The sequence below is a fragment of the Eublepharis macularius genome, chromosome 1 (genome assembly GCF_028583425.1).
Source record: "Eublepharis macularius isolate TG4126 chromosome 1, MPM_Emac_v1.0, whole genome shotgun sequence".
NCBI lineage: Eukaryota > Metazoa > Chordata > Lepidosauria > Squamata > Eublepharidae > Eublepharis > Eublepharis macularius.
Window position 1 is genome coordinate 5446086 of NC_072790.1, and position 19577 is coordinate 5465662.

General features: G+C 43.5%; 1 protein-coding gene across 1 annotated transcript in view; it reads right to left on the reverse strand.

Annotated features, from left to right (window-relative positions):
* The window catches only part of LOC129343888 (uncharacterized), a 19676-nt gene extending 4330 nt beyond the window's left edge, over window positions 1–15346 (reverse strand). Inside the window, exons 1-7 of the mRNA XM_055000272.1 lie at window positions 15196–15346; window positions 13550–13704; window positions 12550–12696; window positions 10052–10119; window positions 6438–6480; window positions 707–767; window positions 291–364 (exon numbers count right to left, since the gene is read on the reverse strand). Coding sequence (XP_054856247.1) covers window positions 291–364; window positions 707–767; window positions 6438–6480; window positions 10052–10119; window positions 12550–12696; window positions 13550–13704; window positions 15196–15346 — 699 coding nt within the window. The remainder of the gene's footprint in view (window positions 1–290; window positions 365–706; window positions 768–6437; window positions 6481–10051; window positions 10120–12549; window positions 12697–13549; window positions 13705–15195) is intronic.
* Between the last annotated feature and the right edge of the window lie 4231 nt (window positions 15347–19577).

Consider the following 19577-nt stretch of genomic DNA (forward strand, 5'->3'; position numbering starts at 1 on the left):
ACTTGTGGTCCCGCTCTAAGTCTTGGTCAAGCTAGGCCTTTGTAAATGGATAGGTTTGCTTGCAGGGAGGGAGGAATCAAGATGGCAGATTTAGCACCTGATGAGGTGCATGAAAAATATTAGCCATGGACTGAGATAAAGGAAGAGCACGGCTAGTGGTTTGCTTGTACTCCATGCCACCCAAGATTTGGCTTCCCAAATGAATGGGGAGCTTGCAACCAATATCTCTTTGGGATGGAGAGAGGGATGGGGTGGATTAAGAATCTTCTGTTCCATTTGGAATCTGTTACCTGTGAGTCGGCCACTGCTGTGTTGTTCATGTGCTGCTTGGTTCTCAGGGTTGGCACTTGGTCTTGGTACATTCCTGAAAGAAACAGTGTGCAAGTTATGAACCCTGAATACCAGCATATTCAATGCAGTGGAATGCTAGCAGGTTGCTACTCTGTAAAGTGTCCTGTGGGATACTCCAGTTCCCTCTCTTCCTGCCTTGTCCGAGGCACAGAGAGACGAGTGAGCCAGGGCTGTGCCAGGCCATCCTTCCCTTTGGAAGCCATTCCAGACAGCACCCAACCCAGGGCTCTGGTATTCTGGTAAAAAGGATGTCTTGGAGCTGGAGCCAAGACCTTCTCTTGCAATGCAGAATAATCCAGGGCAGGCCCTCGCCCAGTACCAGGCAAAGAGTGTCATGGTGAATACATTCACTTACGATTCAGCGCATTCAGGGTTTTCCTAACCATAGCTTCACTCCACTGTATGTAACGGTTCACCTGGAAAGGAAGAGAATTTAGAACTGTAGCGGGGAGAGAGAGCAATGGTTCCTTGTTCAGGGCCATGAGTAGTCAGATACAAACCAAGAGCTACAGCATGCTTTCCAAAAACCAAGGCAGAAGAGCCTGCTCTGTTGACCCAGAAGAGGCAGAAGTCCACACTCCATTTTCCCCCTATCAAGCCTGATGAATCCCAGGGTTTCAATTGTCTGTCACTTACACAGCTGATGTTGTCTTCCTGCATGTAACTGAAGGCAGCACATTGGTCAGCCTTTTGTACTGGGATCCAGTAGCAACGAAGTCTTTTTTGGCTTAGTAGGACTGTCTAAGAGCCGAAACTGACGAGATGAGTTACTAGAGTTTGTGTTTCCTTACCTCAAGGTTTGTCAGGAACTGTAGGTGTCCTTGCAGCTTAAAGTTTAACATTAACAGAGCGGCAGGGAGGGAAGTGCAGGGAGGGAAGTGCCTTTCCTCCCGCTCTCCAGGTGCATCGCTGCATTTCTCCTTCCCCTGCTTGTGCGGCCCAGAGCTACATAGCCTGCTCACACAGAGCATCGCTGCACCCCCCCCCCTCGCCCAGCCCCCCCAGAGAGCAACGCTGGGCTATGTGGCTTCGGGCGGGGGCCAGGCATGCGAGGGGGGAGATGCAGTGATGTTCTGGGTGCCTTTCCTCCCGGCTCTCCCGGTGCAGCCTGGCGTCGCTCTGCAGGGGCCAGGCCAGGTGAGGGGGGGGGAGATGAAGCGATGCTCCGTGCAAGCGGGCTATGAAGCTCTGGGTCACATGAACAGGGGAAGGGGAAATGCAGTGATGCACCTGAAGAGTGGGAGGAAAGGCACCCCACACCTGCACTTCCCTCCCTGCTGCTCTATTAATGTTAAACTTTAAGCTGCAAGGATGCCTACACTTCCCGACAAACCTTGAGGTAAGGAAACATGAGTTGAACTTTAGTAACTTGCCACGTCTGTTTCGGCTCTCATTCTAGCAATTACCAGGATTTCCTTTTCTAGCCATCAGAAACTGTATCTGACTGGGGGTTTAGTAATTCCAGAGATACTTCCCTTTTTATTAACCAGATTAGTAAATCATCTAACATGGCAGGCATGTTGATATAGTACAAACAGATTTGGACTGAATTGTTTTCTACAGTTTCTTAGCTAAAGGTGAACCAGTGTTATTAAAACACTTCTCTTTTTTTTTTTACAATGCTTTGGTAACTTTTACTGAAGCATCTTGTGGACCTACTAACTATGGACTGGCTAGTAAACTTTTTTTTAAATAAAAATTTTATTGTGTTTTTATAATATATGGGGAAGGGGTTACAACAGGACATAACCTTTATGAGATTCACATTCAAGACACATAGTCACCCATCTCTATATAGAAAGCCATTATATATGTAGTTAGCACCCCTTATACCTTCAAAATTCCCTTTTATTAATTTCTATATTTTTAATCCCCTTACTCTGTATCTTATACTTCTAGTATTTTTTTTCTTTTATGTATATTACAAATAGATCACATTACACCTCTTTTACCTTCTACTCTGGCATCTTAGATCCATAATCACTCTAGGAGTGGGGGTGGGTGGGGGGTGGATATAGCAGAACATACCATATCAGCAGGACAGTAATATACAACAACTTAGAGATGAGAGCAATTTTTATATTAATTTCCTCTCTTTCTTATATCTGTTCTGGCCATGCCTCCCAAGCTTGTCTGCTTATATTCTCATAATAGTAAGGCTATAAAGGCCAGATCAATATCTAATTTGATAACACTTTTTTATTCTTTCAAAAGAAAAAAGAAAAGAAATATATGTGTATATATATATATGTATGTGTGTATATGTGTATATATATATCTTTCCTCTATTTTGTTCTAGCCAAACCTGTTTACTTGGGTTTTCATATTGATATGGCTAGGATAATCACATAAGTATATAGTTAAAACACAACTTTACCTTTTCAAAAATATTAGCTCCTTCATCTATTTTATTTTGACCATCTGTACTCATTTTCTTGGATTTTCATACTCATAAAGTTAAAAAGAACAGGTGATCATTTAACTTAGTATTTTATATTTTTGAGAAGGAGTTCAATCTGAGTAGAGTTGTTAGGATCCAAAAACCCATTATCCTAAACTATATAGTGTTATATAAAAAAGAGGAGGTAAGGAAAGAAAGGAAAGGCTATTTAAGTAAGAGGTTAAGTCTGCCTTAATAAGTCCTGATGTGTCGCAGAATTCTGATCGTTGTTTTTTCTTCTCTCTTCATGAAAAGTAGTATATCCAGTCCTTAGTCCTCTTTCCCCTCTCGGTATTGGCATGTGTAATTCTTTCCATACAGATCTGCTTCCTTCTTCTTCTTCCTTCGTGAGGCGTAGTACATCCAGTCCATGTTCTCTCTGCGCCACCAAAGATAGATCTCCTTTTACCTTCCAGCCATTTCTGAGGGGGATCAGTATGAATGCAGTTACTGCTCTGTTCATTATTCTGTTTTAAGATCGGCAGCGTTCTCTTCTCCCCTTTCTGTGTTAGCATGCCTGCTTCTTTCTGTGCAGGTCTGTTTCGTGGCCCCAGCTCTTCTTTTGTAGTAGTGATTTGTGTCTTAAAGCTGTTTGGAAGCTGTTTGGAAGCTGGGACGCAGATCATTTTGTTCCGTTCCCATTAATTCTGTTCCTCCAGCAATTTTTTTTCTGTATTGTGGATCTTTGCAGACCTCTCATGTCTTTCCCCACTCCCAGCAGTGCATCTGCTTTAATTAATAATTCCGTCGTTATTTTTGACATCTCTTGCAAGCCAGCAAGTATCTCCTCCTCCCAAGAAGCCATTTCAGAAGGTGGTAAAAAAACCTTCGTTTTGGTTAATTATTTTCAAAGGTTTATATAGCATTCCAGCAATTCTGGTAATTACTAAGGGAGCCTCTTTAGCATTCCTCTCCTCTGCCCCTCCCAGCTCGCTTGAGTGGCCCGCGTAGTCAGGCTGGATTGCTCTGTGTAACCTCGTATGACCATAAATCTGTCCACTTACTTGATGGAAGGCAGTGGGGTCAGTAAAGAATTGTCTTTTTTTCTTGTCTTGTTAAGAATCTGGTTGATTGCTGTAGTTTCTTTTGGCCTGCTGGACTCCTGGTTAACAGTTAAGTAGCCATGTTGGCTCCTTCTTTGGTCCCCGCTTCAGGAACTGGTATCTGGGCTTCAGGAGGCTTGCCAGTCCCCCTAAGCTCTTCCGCCGTGTTTCAGCCTGCCTCCCCTATCCGGGGGGAGGGCTTGGGGGTCCGATCTCTCGGCTCCCAAGGAACCAGGAAGGTCATGGCAGGGAGCTCATAAAACTCCCCCCCCCCCCTGTCGTAGTTCACTGTCTCATCCGGAAGTCACTAGTAAACCTTTGTGTGTGTGTGTTAGATGCTGTCAAGTTGCCTCTGACCTATGGCAACCCTATGAAGGAAAGATCTCTAAAACAACATATCATTAACAGAGTTGCTCAGGTCCTGCAAACTGAAGGACGGGGATTCTTTTATTGGGTCCAGCCATCTCATTTTAGGTCTTCCTCTTTTCCTACTGCCTTCCACTTTTCCTAACATTATTGATTTTCCCAGAGAATCTTGTTTTCTCATGATGTGACCAAAGTACAATAGCCTCAGTTTTGTCATTTTAGCTTCTAGGGAGAATTCAGGCTTGATTTGATCTAGTACCCACTTATTTGTCTTTTTGGCTGTCCATGGTATCCGCAAAACTCTCCTCCAGCCCCACATTTAAAATGAATCCATTTTCTTCCTGTTAGCTTTCTTCACTGTCCAACTTTCACATCCATACATAGTAATGGGAAATACCATTGTTTGGATTATGTATCGTAATGGACGATACAATTGTTTGGATTATCTGGATCTTGGTTTCTAAAGAGTATCTTTAAGGATCTTCTCTAGCTCCCTCACATCTGCTCTTCCAAGTCTCAATTTTCTTCTGATTTCTTCATTGCAGTCTCCCTTTTGATGGATGATTGAGCCAAGGAATAGAAAAATGTGAACAATTTCAATTTCCACATTGTCAGCTTTAAAACTGTGTAATTCCTCAGTAGTCATTACTTTTGTCTTCTTGATGTTCAGCTGTAATCCTGTCTTGGTGCTTTCACCTTTAACCTTCATCAAGTCTTCACTATTTTCTGCCAGTAACATGGTATCATTTGTATATCTCAAATTGTTAATAGTCCTTCCACCAATTTCCACTCCACCTTCTTCTAGATCTAATCCATCTTTCCTTATGAAATACTCTGCATAGAGGTTGAACAGGTAGGGGAATAATATGCATCCTTGTCTGACACCCTTGCCAAACCATTCTGTTTCTTCATATTCTGTCCTGACAGTAGCCTCTTGTCCAGAGTACAGGTTGTGCATCAAAACAATCAGATGTTGTGGCACCCCTATTTCTTTTAAAATGCTCCATGGTTTTTCATGATCCACATAGTCAAAAGCCTTGCTGTAATCTATAAAACACAGGCTGATTTTCTTCTGAAATTCCCTGGTATGTTCCATTAGCCATCGTAAATTTGCAATGTGATCTCTGGTGCATCTTCCTTTTCTGAATCCAGCTTGAACATCTGGCATTTCTCATTCCACAGTAAACCTTTAGCTTGATTAATATCTCTTTTTCAAAATAGTAAAGAGTCCAATGTCACTGTAGTATGAGCTTTCGAGAACTACAGCTCTGTCAGATGCATTTGACGAAGAGAGCTGTAGTTCTTGAAAGCTTATGCCACAATAAAATTGGTTAGTCTTAAAGGTGCTACTGGACTCTTAACTATTTTGGAACTACAGACTAACATGGCTAACTCCTTGAGATCTCTTATTCAGTTATTTTTTAAAAACATTCTTTTATACTTTTAGAAGCAGAAAAGAGCAAGAATCCACTAGCACCTATAAGACTGACAAAATTTGTGGCAGGGTATGAGCTTTCATGAGCTACAGCTCACTTCTTCAGATACAGACAGACTAACCCATCTTGATATTTATATTTTTAGGTTATTGAAAATAAGCCAGTGAAGAATAGTGGCTGGACAAGGACCATGTACTAAAAAATATTCACATTTGAGAGTATAAAGGATTTGTTGTATCTGTAAGATCCCTGTACTTGTTTTTCATTTGTTTTTAAGACCAGAGTTAAGTCCCAGTGTAAATTTTATATACTAGATCACTGATGACGTTGCAAAGCATTTGATCTTCTCTTTTATAACTGATAATAGGCGTGGTTTACATGTTGATTATTTTGTGGCACTGTATTTATTAAAGGATATTCATTTTGTTCATTATCTTATTGGTTTTTAAATATTAGGTTTCTCTGTCCTATAATTATACATGCAGGCATCAGGCATAGATCCTTTGCTGGCAGGCTCAGAAAGTGGGAATTGGATGCTTCCATGCCCTAAGGACCATTTATTTTCCTATTTATCTACCCTGCCTGTGCCTGTGGGAATAATTATCCCTCAAAAAAAGGGCTCTGTTGCATCCTTCTAAAGGTGCTCTCCACAGCTGCACCACTTTGCTGAAGAACCATCTATTGCATCTGCCAGGCTAGATACAGTTATACCCCCAGGTGGCTTTGTGCAAATATTCTACTTTCCCAAGCGTTATTTGTTCAAATCTCTGAAGAAGAGCAAAGCAATGGATATGTACTTACATTTGTCCCAGCCACAGGTGAAGAAATTAAAAGGTCATCAGGGCTGTAAAACAAAGGAAGAAACTGGGTAATTTGGATAGGGGTCAACCTGCTGAACGTCTCACTGCCAGTCCTAAAACTAGTCTTGCCTGCTTATGCAAAATAACTGCAGTAATAAAGCAAGTGGGCTCTTCAGTAGATCCACTAGCTAACTGGGTATACAGGTATCCAAAGGGCAATGAGCTAGTTGGCATTTGGCTTCTGGACTAGGCCAGGCTTGGTTTCCAAAGGTGCCAGCATGCCATCAAGGAAGATCAGGCTCCAGCGACAAAATCAAGGAAATGCTCTTCAAGAGAAGTCCATGAGCTCCCCAGAGTAACTTAGAGCCAAAACACACGTTAAGAAATACCTAGGTTCAGCACGTGTTCTCTTACCTCAAGGTTTGCCGGGATCTGTAGGCGTCCTGGAAGCTTAAAGTTTAGCATTTACAGAGCAGCAGGGAGGGAAATACAGGCGCCTGTATTTCCCTCCCTGCTGCTCTGTAAATGCTAAACTTGTTCTCTTACCTCAAAGTTTGCTTGGATCTGTAGGCATCCTGGAAGCTTAAAGTTTAGCATTTACAGAGCAGCAGGAAGGGGAAGGGAAATACAGGCACCTGTATTTCCCTCCCTGCTGCTCTGTAAATGCTAAACTTTAAGCTTCCAGGACGCCTACAGATCCCGGCAAACCTTGAGGTAAGAGAACACGTGCTGAACCTAGGTATTTCTTAACGTGTGTTTTAGCTCTTAGTCAGGGTGCAAGCATTGCAGATGGGCTAGGCACATTAGTCGCCCTCTTGCATCTCTTGGACAGTTTGGTCTGCTGTTAGATACCCAGTGTGGCTGCCGACCTGTGCTGCAGCTGCTACAGAGGTGCTCCCTGACTGTAATTGCTTCAAGCTGAGCAAGATTTGTGTCCAGTTGCACCTTAAAGACCAACTAGATTGCCAGGATATGAGCTTTGGAGAATCAGAGCTCCTTGCCAGTTAATGTGGTAACCCCTTAGAAAAGCACTGCTTCTTTAGCAACAACCAGAGGAGTTAGCCGTGTTAGTCTGTAGTAGCAAAATCAAAAAGAGTCCAGTAGCACCTTTAAGATTAACCAATTTTATTGTAGCATAAGCTTTCGAGAATCAATCTACCAGGACATTCCATCAAAGACTTAAAGGTCGCTGTGGTTCAACAGAAACCTTTCAAAAACAAAATCCAACGGGAGGCTGCTGAATTGGAATTCCTATGCAAATTTGACTCTGTCAAGCTGGGACTGAATAGAGACTATGAATGGTTATCACAGGTAACAGATTTCCTTTACAGAGGCGTGGTCTAGGGGAGCCCAGTGATGCCTGGTGTGGGCTTTCGGGGACCACAGTTCTCTTTGTCAGATGCATCTGGCAGGGAGAGCTGTGGTTATCGAAGACTTATACTACATAGTAATTGGATGCTTTCACTGCTCCAAACTAACACGGCAAACTGACTCCACACCAAAAGGAGATGTTTACATTTACTAGCAAAGGAATGTTTGGGTTGCCTCCCCGCTAATTGCATCCTGTCCCCTTGTGATATACGTCCCCTTCTTTCTCCCCTCTCTCCCCTCCTCTTCTGTATTTGACCAGTTCGGATCATGCATCTGACGAAGAGAACTTGATTCTCGAAAGCTTCTGCTACAATAAAATTGGTTAGTCTTAAAGGTGCTACTGGACTCTTCTTTATTTAGCAACAACCGTATCCATTTCACCATTTCATACAGTTTCATACCAGAATTGTACAGGACAAATTGCCACAAGCAAAGAAAATGTTTCCAAAGATTTTCCATGCTCAGATGTTAAGATCCAACACCTTTTGTAAGAGCTGGGGAGGAGCAATTGCTGGCTGGGGAAGGGGGGGGTGAGTTTGAATGAGGGAATAGACAAATGTATTGTCGAAGGCTTTCACGGCCGGAGAACGATGGTTGTTAGGGGTTTTCCGGGCTGTATTGCCGTGGTCTTGGCATTGTAGTTCCTGACGTTTCGCCAGCAGCTGTGGCTGGCATCTTCAGAGGTGTAGCACCAAAAGACAGAGATCTCTCAGTGTCACAGTGTGGAAAAGATGTAGGTCATTTGTATCTACTCAGGAGGGGTGGGGTTGAGCTGAGTCATTCTGTAAGAGTTTCCCAGGGTGTGGAATGCTAATGGCGGGAGGCTTCACTGAATCCTGAGGAGGTTCTTTTGCATATGGATTGGTGCTTGATGTGCTAATCTTCTCTGCAGGGCTATTGTCGGGTATGGAGTGTTTTGTTGGCCTGGTGTTTTTCAGAACTGGAGCCCATGCTCTGTTCATTCTTAAGGTTTCTTCTTTCCTGTTGAAATTTTGCTTATGCTTGTGAATTTCAATGGCTTCCCTGTGTAGTCTGACAAAGTAGTTGGAAGTGTTGTCCAGTATTTTGGTGTCCTGGAATAAGATACTGTGCCCTGTTTGAGTTAGGCTATGTTCAGCCACTGCTGATTTTTCAGGCTGTCCAAGTCTGCAGTGTCTTTCATGTTCTTTTATTCTTGTCTGGATGCTACGCTTTGTGGTCCCGATGTAAACTTGTCCACAGCTGCAGGGTATACGGTATACTCCTGCAGAGGTGAGGGGGTCTCTGCTGTCTTTTGCTGATCGTAGCATCTGTTGTATTTTTCGGGTGGGTCTGAATACTGCTTGAAGGTTATGCTTTTCCATAAGCTTTCCCATCTGATCAGTAATTCCTTTGATATATGGCAAAAACACTTTTCCTGTAGGTGACTGTTTTTCCTTGGTTGTTTGATTCATCCTGGGTTTGATTGCTCTTCGGATTTCATTTCTGGAGTAGCCATTTGCCTGAAGTGCGTGGTTTAGATGATTAATTTCCTCATTGAGAAAGCGCGGCTCACATATCCGTCTTGCACGATCCACTAATGTTTTCATTATGCCTCTTTTCTGTCGGGGTGGTGATTGGAGTTTTTGTGTAAGTACCGATCAGTGTGAGTTGGTTTCCTGTAGACCTTGTGACCTAACTGAAATAGACAAATGCTTTTTATTTTGGAGGTTTAGACTGCATCAAAATCTATTTTCCTAGTTTAAAAAGTTTCTCTTAGCTAAGAACAGGCAAGAGGAGGGAGGGCAAGTTGATTGCTCTCCAGCCACACCCTGTCAGACCTTTTGAGATGCTGATACCTTGCCTGGGTGCAGACGATGCAGTGATGACAGGAGACTTTGGCATAAGGCAGGGCCTTAGATGGCAAGTCAATACAGGGTAAGTGGTAGCCCTGGCCCTCTTGGCAAGCAACGTCTTCAAAGGCTCCGTGGTGGCAGTGGGTATCAGGGCAGGATTCAGATGTAACAAAGAAAATAAAGATTTGTGTGTATTGGCCTAGAAACCCTGCGAAGTGAGATATTTACAAGAATTGCTAGAGAAATCACTAATTTTACTAATCATTAATTGGTAATTATTGGAAGACGTTGACCACTAATAATAATCTTGGCCTACCTTGCATGGTTGTACATTCCCCTAGGGATTCTTACATCTTAGAAAACTTGAAATGCAATATATAAATGCTTATTAAAACTATCGGTTATTAATTTCTAGATAAGAATCCATTACCTGTCTAAAGACAGCTTCACAATCAAGTAGTTTCCAGACGCTTCAAAGGTGATCTTTAAATAAACTTCCTGCAATCACATAATGGGAGGCAAATATCAATAATCTGAAACTTAGCAGTCACCTTTTCATTACTTTAAAATCCTTGTGCATTATGTGGACAATAAATGTGGCTCAGACTCAAAGTCTCTCTACACAAGACTTCTGATACGTGTCAGGTTTTGATGGTGTTTAAGCTAAAGAGACTCCGTTTTAACCTTGTCAGTGTATCAGGTGTGCTTTTTGCAGGTGGGAAGACTGCTGCTGGGAGCCTTACCGAGAGAGAGGGGATTGTTATGTCTGCATGTGGGGAAGGATGGGGCCTGAGGGGAACTGCTTATTCTGTACCTCATCCTTTGCTTGGCATTCATCACAATTTCATAGTCCAGCTAAGATCCGTGTATCTTGGAATACGTACTCTAATGGTTGACTATCTTCAGTAAAGCCTTTTGAAATCAATGGACTTTTGTCTTATTGCAAGAGGTGGGCTGAGTTGCAACTTTTAGCAAGCCACAGTCTGACAGTATGTGTTCTTTGAGGCACAGTTAATTCAAACTTTTAAGCAGTGAGGGCAGCAGGGCAAAGGCTCCGTAAAGGGAGATAGTCTGGCACACCAGAGGCAACGGAGGGCTGTTAGAGAATCCATCCTCTCCAGATTGATTTCTGCCAGCTCTGTCTTTTTAAACTACGCTTCCCGGATAACATTGCGTCTCCCAGCATTTGACGAACACGCTCCCAGGCATCTTGTTTAGAGAAACTCTCAGAGTGCCTTCACTTGGTGTGCAAAGAGACCGTTTTTCCCAAGCAGTGATTCTTGTTTCCCAGACTTTGAATAACCTACAGATTCTCTTACATCTGAGCAGTTTTTTTGTCCCTCTGTACATTCCCACAGTAGGTGAGGGCACATGTGTGATGGTTATATTAAATTTATATTATTATTGGAGTTAATAGTATAAATGCCAATCAGGCTAGCAAAATAACAGGTTTGTTGCATTATAATAAAACAGCATGGCTTACATTTCTAGTGAGTTTTTTCCTCCCAGTGTCTCAATCCAATCCCAGCTAGTTTTACTAGGAATCTTTACCATTAGACTCAAATATTATCATATTTTGTAACTGGTTTACTGAACAGTTTTATGGGGTTTGTAATCCACCTTGAGCCAGTTTGGTGTAGTAGTTAAGAGCGTGGGACTCTCATCTGGAGATCTGAGTTTGATTCCCCCCTCCTCCGCTTGAAGCCAGCTGGGTGACCTCGGGTTAGTCACAGCTCTCTGGAGCTCTCTCAGCCCTACCCACCTCACAGGGTGTTTTGTTGTGGGGATAATAACAACATACTTTGTAAACCACTCTGAGTGGGCATTAAGTTGCCCCAAAGGGTGGTATATAAATCAAATGTTATTCTTATTCTTAGTGACTAAGGTAGACTATAAATGAAAATAAACAAATAAACAAATGCTGATTTATTCATGTAAACTATATAAAGATTTCTGGTAGCTAAATGAAAGTATAAAATGAGGTGATGGCAAGATACACATTTTGAAATTAGGGCTGCAAGCAGTAGCAGCCAGTGGCTGTTTCTGGTAGAGCAGAATTTGAGCATTTTTTTAAAGTAGCAGGATTTGAATCCAATGGCACCTTAGAGAGCAACTTAGAGATTTTCAGGGTATGAGCTTTCAAAAGTCAGAAGCTTCCTTCTTCAGATATCTGAAAACCTTGTTGGACTCTAACGTACCACTGGACTCAAACCCTGCTGTTCTACTGCAGATGAACGTGGCTACCTCCCCAAAACTTCTTAAAAAACAACGACATTCAACTCAAGCAAGAGCTTCAGGAGAATTTATTGACCCACTTGGCCCAACACGGAACTTACCTTGTGGGATCTAAAATACGTCAACCTGACCTTCACCCCTCTTGCTTGGCTCTCCCTTTCGTGTTTTGCTCGAAGTGCCCCCAGCGTGGCCACCATTCTTTGTGACACCCCCTACCCCAGAAGCGGTGAAAACCTGGCAGACCACAATGCCTGGCTAGTGAGCTCTGTCTATCTGGGTGAGTCACACGCTCTGCAAACCAGTCATGGCATCAAGCTGGACAACTGTCCTCTTTCCAACTGACAACGCTTGAAAGAGATGCTTGTCTGAGAAAGCATTTCCCCCTTTGCAGCTCAGGTCCCATCCAGCCAGAACTGAGCAGCAAAATTCAGGTCAGGGTGGGAAAAGGACACTCGAAGCTGCCATCCATTGACTCAGCTCAGGATCCCTTGGTATCTTGAGGTTAGTCTTGGCTCCTTTGACTGGCAGCAGCTTTTGGGGTGAGAAAGATCTTTTACGTCACCTCAGCTCGATCCATTGGGCTTGAACTGCTGCCAGGGATTGAACCTGGGACCTTCTGCATGCAAAGCAGAGGCTCCTCTGATCTTTGGCCCCTTCCCAAGCTGAGAATCCCAGGCTGAAATCTGCACTCACACTCTTTAGAGTCAGCAAGTCGTTGGCAGGTCTTCCTCCAGATTTGATGATCAAGTCCAGTGTTGCGTTGGCTTGATTGGCAGTGTAACAAATCAATGGACCTCTGATCCCGACAGACTTAGCCTTTACGTCCCTTTCTTCAGGAGCCTGAAAGAGTTCAGGAGAATCAGTGAGGGAGGGAGTTCATGGAATAGAAGCAAAAGGCACTCTACCAACTCCAGATGTGCCCAGCCTGTGAGGCTTTTTATATGTCAGTTATGGTCCTCGGGCTAGTGGGGTGGAAGCACTCAAGAAAACAATCCTGACTTCCATTTACTTCCTAACAGTTGAATTTATGCTCTTTTAATAATAAGAAGAAAATAATAATGATGATAACGACCACAGCAACAACTCCAACAACCATGTACTTATATACAGCTCTTCTGGACAGGTTAGTGCCACACTCAGAATGGTTAACCAAGTCAATTTATTATTAACCCCAAAATACAGCTGGGGTGGCTGGGGCTGAGAGGAGTGAATTACTCAAGGCCACCTGCAGAGCTCATGGCAGTAGTTGGAATCAAACTAGCTGAGTGCTGATTTGCAACCCAACCATTCAACCATTATGCTACAGCAGCTTTTATGATAAGTATGCTTATATACTGCTCTTCTAGACGAATCAGTGCCCAACTAAGAGTGGTGGACAATGTTAGCATTAATATTATGCCCACAATAGAGGTGGAGAGCTGGGCTGAGAGGAGGGGCTCACCCAAGGCCACCAGCTGAGCTCATGGCAGGAGTGAGAGAGTCAGACCAGCAGAGTGCCGGCTCGGAGCTCAGCCACTTAACCACTATGTTACAGCAGCAGATTCCCTACCATGCCTCTATAAATTACATGTTGCAATTAAGAAGAAAGAAATCAGATTCCTGATTCAACAGACTTGCAATCATTGCACAGAATGAAATTGGTGTGTGTCGTAGACCTGGAAGAGCAATGAAAGGCAACCCAGAAATTGCTGACCTTGGGTATCCCTCTCCGTTCCTCTGCTGCCAAGACACTGTTGTCCCAAACCTGCCAGAAGATGTGAAAGCGTGAGTACCTCCTCAGTGCCACCCCCTCACTTTCACGGCAACCTGCCCCGAAGTCTGTCCCGTGTGATTTATTTAGTTGATATGCTACTTACCCCAAGGAAGTCAAATGTAGTTGCAGTAGACAAAATCCAAAACAGGTGAACACTAAGGTCTTATAACTACCATTGCCCAAAATACGTTCTACCCAGCACATTACTCACATACCTCTCTGTTTGAATTCAGGCCAATGTATTTGGTGCAGGCACAAAAAGATGCGGCAATTACAGCCACTCTTTCAGCAAACAGTGATAACTGCTGTGCCATATACAGGGTCACCTCAACACTGAAGTTCCAGATCAGTGCTACAAGGTCTGGCTTCCTTCAGAAGAAAGAACATGGTGGAGGTGGGGGACCTATGCTATCTTTGCAACATGTGCTTTCGCCTTTATTTAAGCAGCGCCTCTTCAAAGCAAGATGGCTCTTCAAGAAGCCACCCCTGCATCAAACTGTGCTCCCCTCCTAACCTCCTCCCCCTTCCTATGTAAGCCTGTTTTTGCTTCATCTCTTCAAAATGTTTCTCTGGCTCCCTCCCACAGGTGCCACCTTCCCCATCTTTCTTTCTTTCTTTCTTTCTTTCTTTCTTTCTTTCTTTCTTTCTTTCTTTCTTTCTTTCTTTCTTTCTTCCTTTCTTCCTTTCTTCCTTTCTTCCTTTCTTCCTTTCTTCCTTTTGTTCGTTCGTCCAGTCTTTTGTTCCTTTGTTTATAATCCATTCTCCCTGCACATGCTCAGAGTGGATCACAACCAAATTAAAATGCAATATAATATACAATATAACAAACGGACAGTGCAAAATTAAAACAGATAAAACTGGTGACAAAAGCCCCGTAACACGCAGCGCCCCTGTGGCCCAGCGTAATGCTGTGCATTACACTTCAGGCGCTGCAGAGTGACTCCTAGCAATCAGGGAACATCTCCTGCCTCTGGCTTTTATCAAGGAAACCTCAGCTGGTCTGTTTTTTTAAAATAGAGTTTCATTAAAATTTTAAAATTCTAAAACCTACAAAAAAAAAGGAGTTAAGAATATACTTATATAAATAGGAGTAGGTACCCATTTTCCATTTGAAAGATTCTAACATTAATACATATTATATACTAATTCTAAAATAACCATTAAGTAGCTACTTTACCTTTCCTTTTATATATTTTTCCCTCTCCCTAATCTTCACAAGCACAGATTATTAGTTCATCTCTTTCTGTTTCTTGCAAAAAGTCTATAAGGGGCTTCCAGACAATCAAATATTTGACTACTTTCCCCGGAAGCTGATCACTTCTGATTGCAAGGAATCAGTGTATCCTTAACCTGAAGGGACAATCAGTAGCTCCTTGGGGCCATTTCTGATCAGGAAAATAGTGTGAAGAGTCAAGCTTAATCCCTCTTCCCTGGATGCCACCATCCTGATCAGACTAGGTCATAATGCACATCCCAGGATGGCAGAAGAGCTCAAAGAAATCCTAGCATTTTGTCTGGCTGTGCCCAGATGAGGGCGAGCTGGTATCTCAATAGCCAGTCCCTCTGCATGAGAACCGAACCTTTACTTGTAAAATGTTTGGTGGCAGATGCTGCAGCGTTTCTCTTCCCACCCCACCCCTGGTGAACAAGAATTTTGCTGCTCTGCCTCCGTACCGTTGCAGAGCGGCTGCGAGGAGTGATTGCTGACAGGACGGCCGAGGGGATGCTTCCACTCATGACCACGACCACACCCGTGCCTTGTGGAGGCAGGAAGGGAGGTGGGCCACCAAGCAGTGTGCGGCTGCCGTTTGATCTTTGAACCGTGATCTGAAAGGAGATGCAGGGGAAACGAAACACTTGTGAAACCACAAGGGGTTTTTTTGCATTTGTTCATTGTGACATAATCTAATTCTTGATTGGGGATCCAAGCTGATTAAGTGGACAATGAGGTGGAACAAAAAACAAAGTCCCCAGCTACTGTGTGGGAGGGCAGAAGAACCCTTTGGGGGATACTGGAGGAATGGCACCTGCAGAATAAAAAAGGGAATCGCCACATCAACGAGTCCAGGCCACAGGATCACAGCCCACAGATGGACCTCTGTGTTGGCCACTAGAGTAGAGCAGGAGTACTCCAAAACATGGTCACTGACCAAACATTCCAGGTGACTCAAGCAAGTGAGACAAGTTTCACCCTACAAGACCCACTTGAAATACAGCCGACAGACCCAAAATGGGTTGGTTTGGCTGCAGCTGGGGAGGTGGAAGTGGCTTCAAAGAGAACCTTGTTAAACGTTGTCTTCCTTCCTGGGAAGATTAGATAATGGAAAGAGTAGGCTGGCCTTGTAGTGGGGATTTGTAAATACAGTATTAGAACGTACATGTTGAGTAGGTATTTTACAAACTCCTCAATTTCTCTCTCACTTTTAGCCCACCCTTCCTCAAAGCAGCACGGACAGTTCTCCCTTCAGATAGGATTGTTTCCAGCTATCTAATCTAGGATGCTGAGAGATGCAGGACAACATGTCCTGCAACCATGGTGGTAAGATAAAAAAGGAGTACAATCTCTGCAAGGTGGGGAGAGGAAGCGCTTGCATGGAGTTTCCTGAGTGGCTCACAACGTTCTTACCATGTTCATCAACACGATGTATATGAGCAGAGGGCTATTCCTGAAAGGAGAAAAGAGAACTTGGTTGTAGCAGCGTGCTTGCATTTTTGCAGGGCTGGGCAGCAGACGACACTTCAGCTGTTGCCCATCTCAGCTCTTCAGGACCGTAGGAGCAACACGGGAGTGGGAATGACATTCCCGCCTGACCCACTCCTAGTCTCCTCTGTGGCGAACAAGCTCTGCAGCCAGGCTCGGAAATGTTGTCATTTCCTCCTGGGCCTGTCTGTCAGATGCATCTGATGAAGAGAGCTGTGGTTCTCAAAAGCTTATGCAACAATAAAGTTGGTTAGTCTTAAAGGTGCTACTGGACTCTTTACTATTTTGGTACTACGGACTAACATGGCTAACTCCTCTGAATCGATGACTATAGATGAAAGGTTCACTGTGGTTCCACTACACAACTTGCCCAGTCCAGCATGAATATTCAGAGAGTATCATAATTAAGAGCTTATCAAAGGAAAAATAACAATTGTGAAAGCTTACCAAGATGTCTAAATCAATGCTGCTTAATCTTCAATAAAATTATTACTACAAAAACATGTCTTTTTTATGGATACAATATCCAAAATAGACTTTTGTGAAAATACACTATTAGTCAACCTCCAAATCCGTATGCAACTCTATGGTTACAACTGCACCCCCTTTGTCCACTTCTTTGATAGTTATATTTGGATCCTTTGGAAAATTATCCACGGCTCTCTGTTCCTCTGGGGATAAATTGTCCCATGTAGGCTGTGGTTGTGATGTTCCCTCTAAGCTTTGCAGTGTTGTGAGCTAAAAATCTGCTTTGTGAGCCGAAACAACTTTCGTTAAAGTTTTGAGTGCACCTCCTTTTTTTTAAAAAAAATTGCTTTGATTACAATCAAAATAATTTAACAATAAAAGCCATTAGGTGAAAGGGCCGCAAAAATCAGAGTATACTTCTGCATAAAAATGGACGTGTCCGTGCTGATTACAAAGGGGTAGTTGCATTCGTCTGTTGCTACAAAATAAAGCAGACATGCAATGGCACCTTAAAGACTAGCAGGTTTATTTCAAGATGAGCGTTTGTGAGTCAATGCTTACTTCTTCAGCCTCCTTCTGCACCAAGGCCAAGTTAAATGATGCCTTCACCGTGGTGGCGGCTGAGATGCTACCTCCTCTCCTCCGCTCTCTGGGGCTGAGGGGATCCTAGCGATTTCAGGCTGCATGGGTCAGGCCAGACCCGACCACTCAGCTCTGCTCTGTTCCCCAGCTAGAGAGCCAGCAGTGGCTGAAGGCGGTCTCTGGCACCACCCTGGGGGCCAAACCAGCCACAGCCAGGAAGGGAGGAGAGAAGTGGGATAAGGCTCCATCCCTGCTCCATCCCTATAGGGCCCACCTGCAGATGCTGGCTGACTGGGAGGGTGGGGCCGCCTGAGGGTTAGTATCTGTGAGCTACACCTGAGAAGCTGTGAGCAGAGGAGTCAGAATCTGTGAGCGATTGCTCACGTGCTCACATTAGCGGGAACACACTGGTTGTGATTCTAATTTTTTATTGTTTTTTAAAACCATCACTTCAAAAGTTGTTATATTGGGATGACTAATATTGGGTACAAAGGAAGATTTAGGGCTCAAGATCACTAGTTGTTTCCATACATCTTTTCTTCACGCAAAATTGCACAAAACTCACAGAGCGACACGTCTTCATGGCATGATTTCCCATCATGATTCCATTTCATGGTGTGATTTCTGATGTCATCACGCCATGAACAGAGTCATGATGGGAAATTGCACCATGAAGACACCATCATTCCATGAGTTTTGTGCGATTTTGTGTCGGGGGAAAGAGGTGTGGAAATGGCCACTATTTGAGGGATCTCTATTACCCAAGAAGACTTTAAGTTTGAGTCGTTTGATTAATTTAAATAGACCTAACCTTGTTTGAAAACTATTGTAATGGGAGATGGGAACATTACACTTGAGCACTTTCAGCTGTATGTCAGATATCTTAACCAGGAACTAAGGAGCCCAAGCTAAGGGAGGCAGAAAATGGGGATATAATCAAAAAGCCTATGCCATGTACATGACTCATAATATTAGTCATAGATGCAGAGGAGTTAGCCGTGTTAGTCTGTGGTTGCAAAATCAAAAAGAGTCCAGTAGCACATTTAAGACTAACCAATTGTATTGTAGCATAAGCTTTTGAGAATCAGGTTCTCTTCGTCAGATGCATGTTACAGAAACTGGCCAAATATAGAAGAGGAGGGGAGGAGAGAGAAGATGCAGTTAGGGGGGGAAAGGGAGGGTGCAACCAAAACATTCCTTTGCTAGTAAATGTAAACATCTCCTCTTGGTATGGAGATTAATTGGCTTGTGTGAGACTTCAAAGGAGTTTGCCGTGTCAAAACAACCAGACCATCCAATTCCAATGTAGTATAAGCCTTCGATAACCACAGCTCTCCCCGTCAGATGCATCTGACAAAGAGAACTGTGGTCCCCGGAGGCCCACGTCAGGTGCCACTGGGCTACAACAGACCCTGCCTCTGTAAAGGAAATCTGTTACCTGTGATAATGTGATAACCATTCATAGTCCCTATTCAGTCCCAGCTTGACAGAGTCAAATTTGCATATGAATTCCAATTCAGCAGCCTCCTGTTAGATTTTGTTTTTGAAAGGATTCTGTTGAACTACAGTGACCTTTAAGTCTTTGATGAAATGTCCGGGTAGACTGAAGTGTTCTCCCACTGGTTTCTCCATCCAAAAGGATATAAGGACATGAGACATGATATGAGGATGACCTAGAAGGAAAATCTGTTGCTCCTTCAACAGAGGCTTCATGTGCAGAAATGGTGATGCTTTTCATGTCATGGTGGTAAACATTACTGGGTAAGTAAGATTCCCTTGAGCCTCTGTACACATGCATTTCTAGGTCACCAAGAGAGACATTTGGCTTTCCAGGCAAGCCTACCTTTGCCCTTGGATATTATCCCGAAAGCGGGATTGCAAGACGCCTTGGGTAATCTTCCGTAGAGACTTGCGTGGCGTGATTTCCACAACCTTCAAACTGCAGAATTGGGGGTGAGAGGAAAATTACAGTTATAAGCTGTTTCCTGCTCTAACTGTGACTTTTTCTTTACACACAGAGAAAACTTAACACCTCAAGAAGGTACCAAAAGGGCTTTGCGGACTTTCCAAGTGAAAGAATGGCTTTTGCATTGTTTGATTAAAGAAAAAGTCATGAAATAAACCAACTGCACCTGAACCAGGACACCAACTCCTCTGTGCAGTCCAGGCCTCTGATTTCCACCAAATAATTGAAAATCAAAACTGATGACACACTTT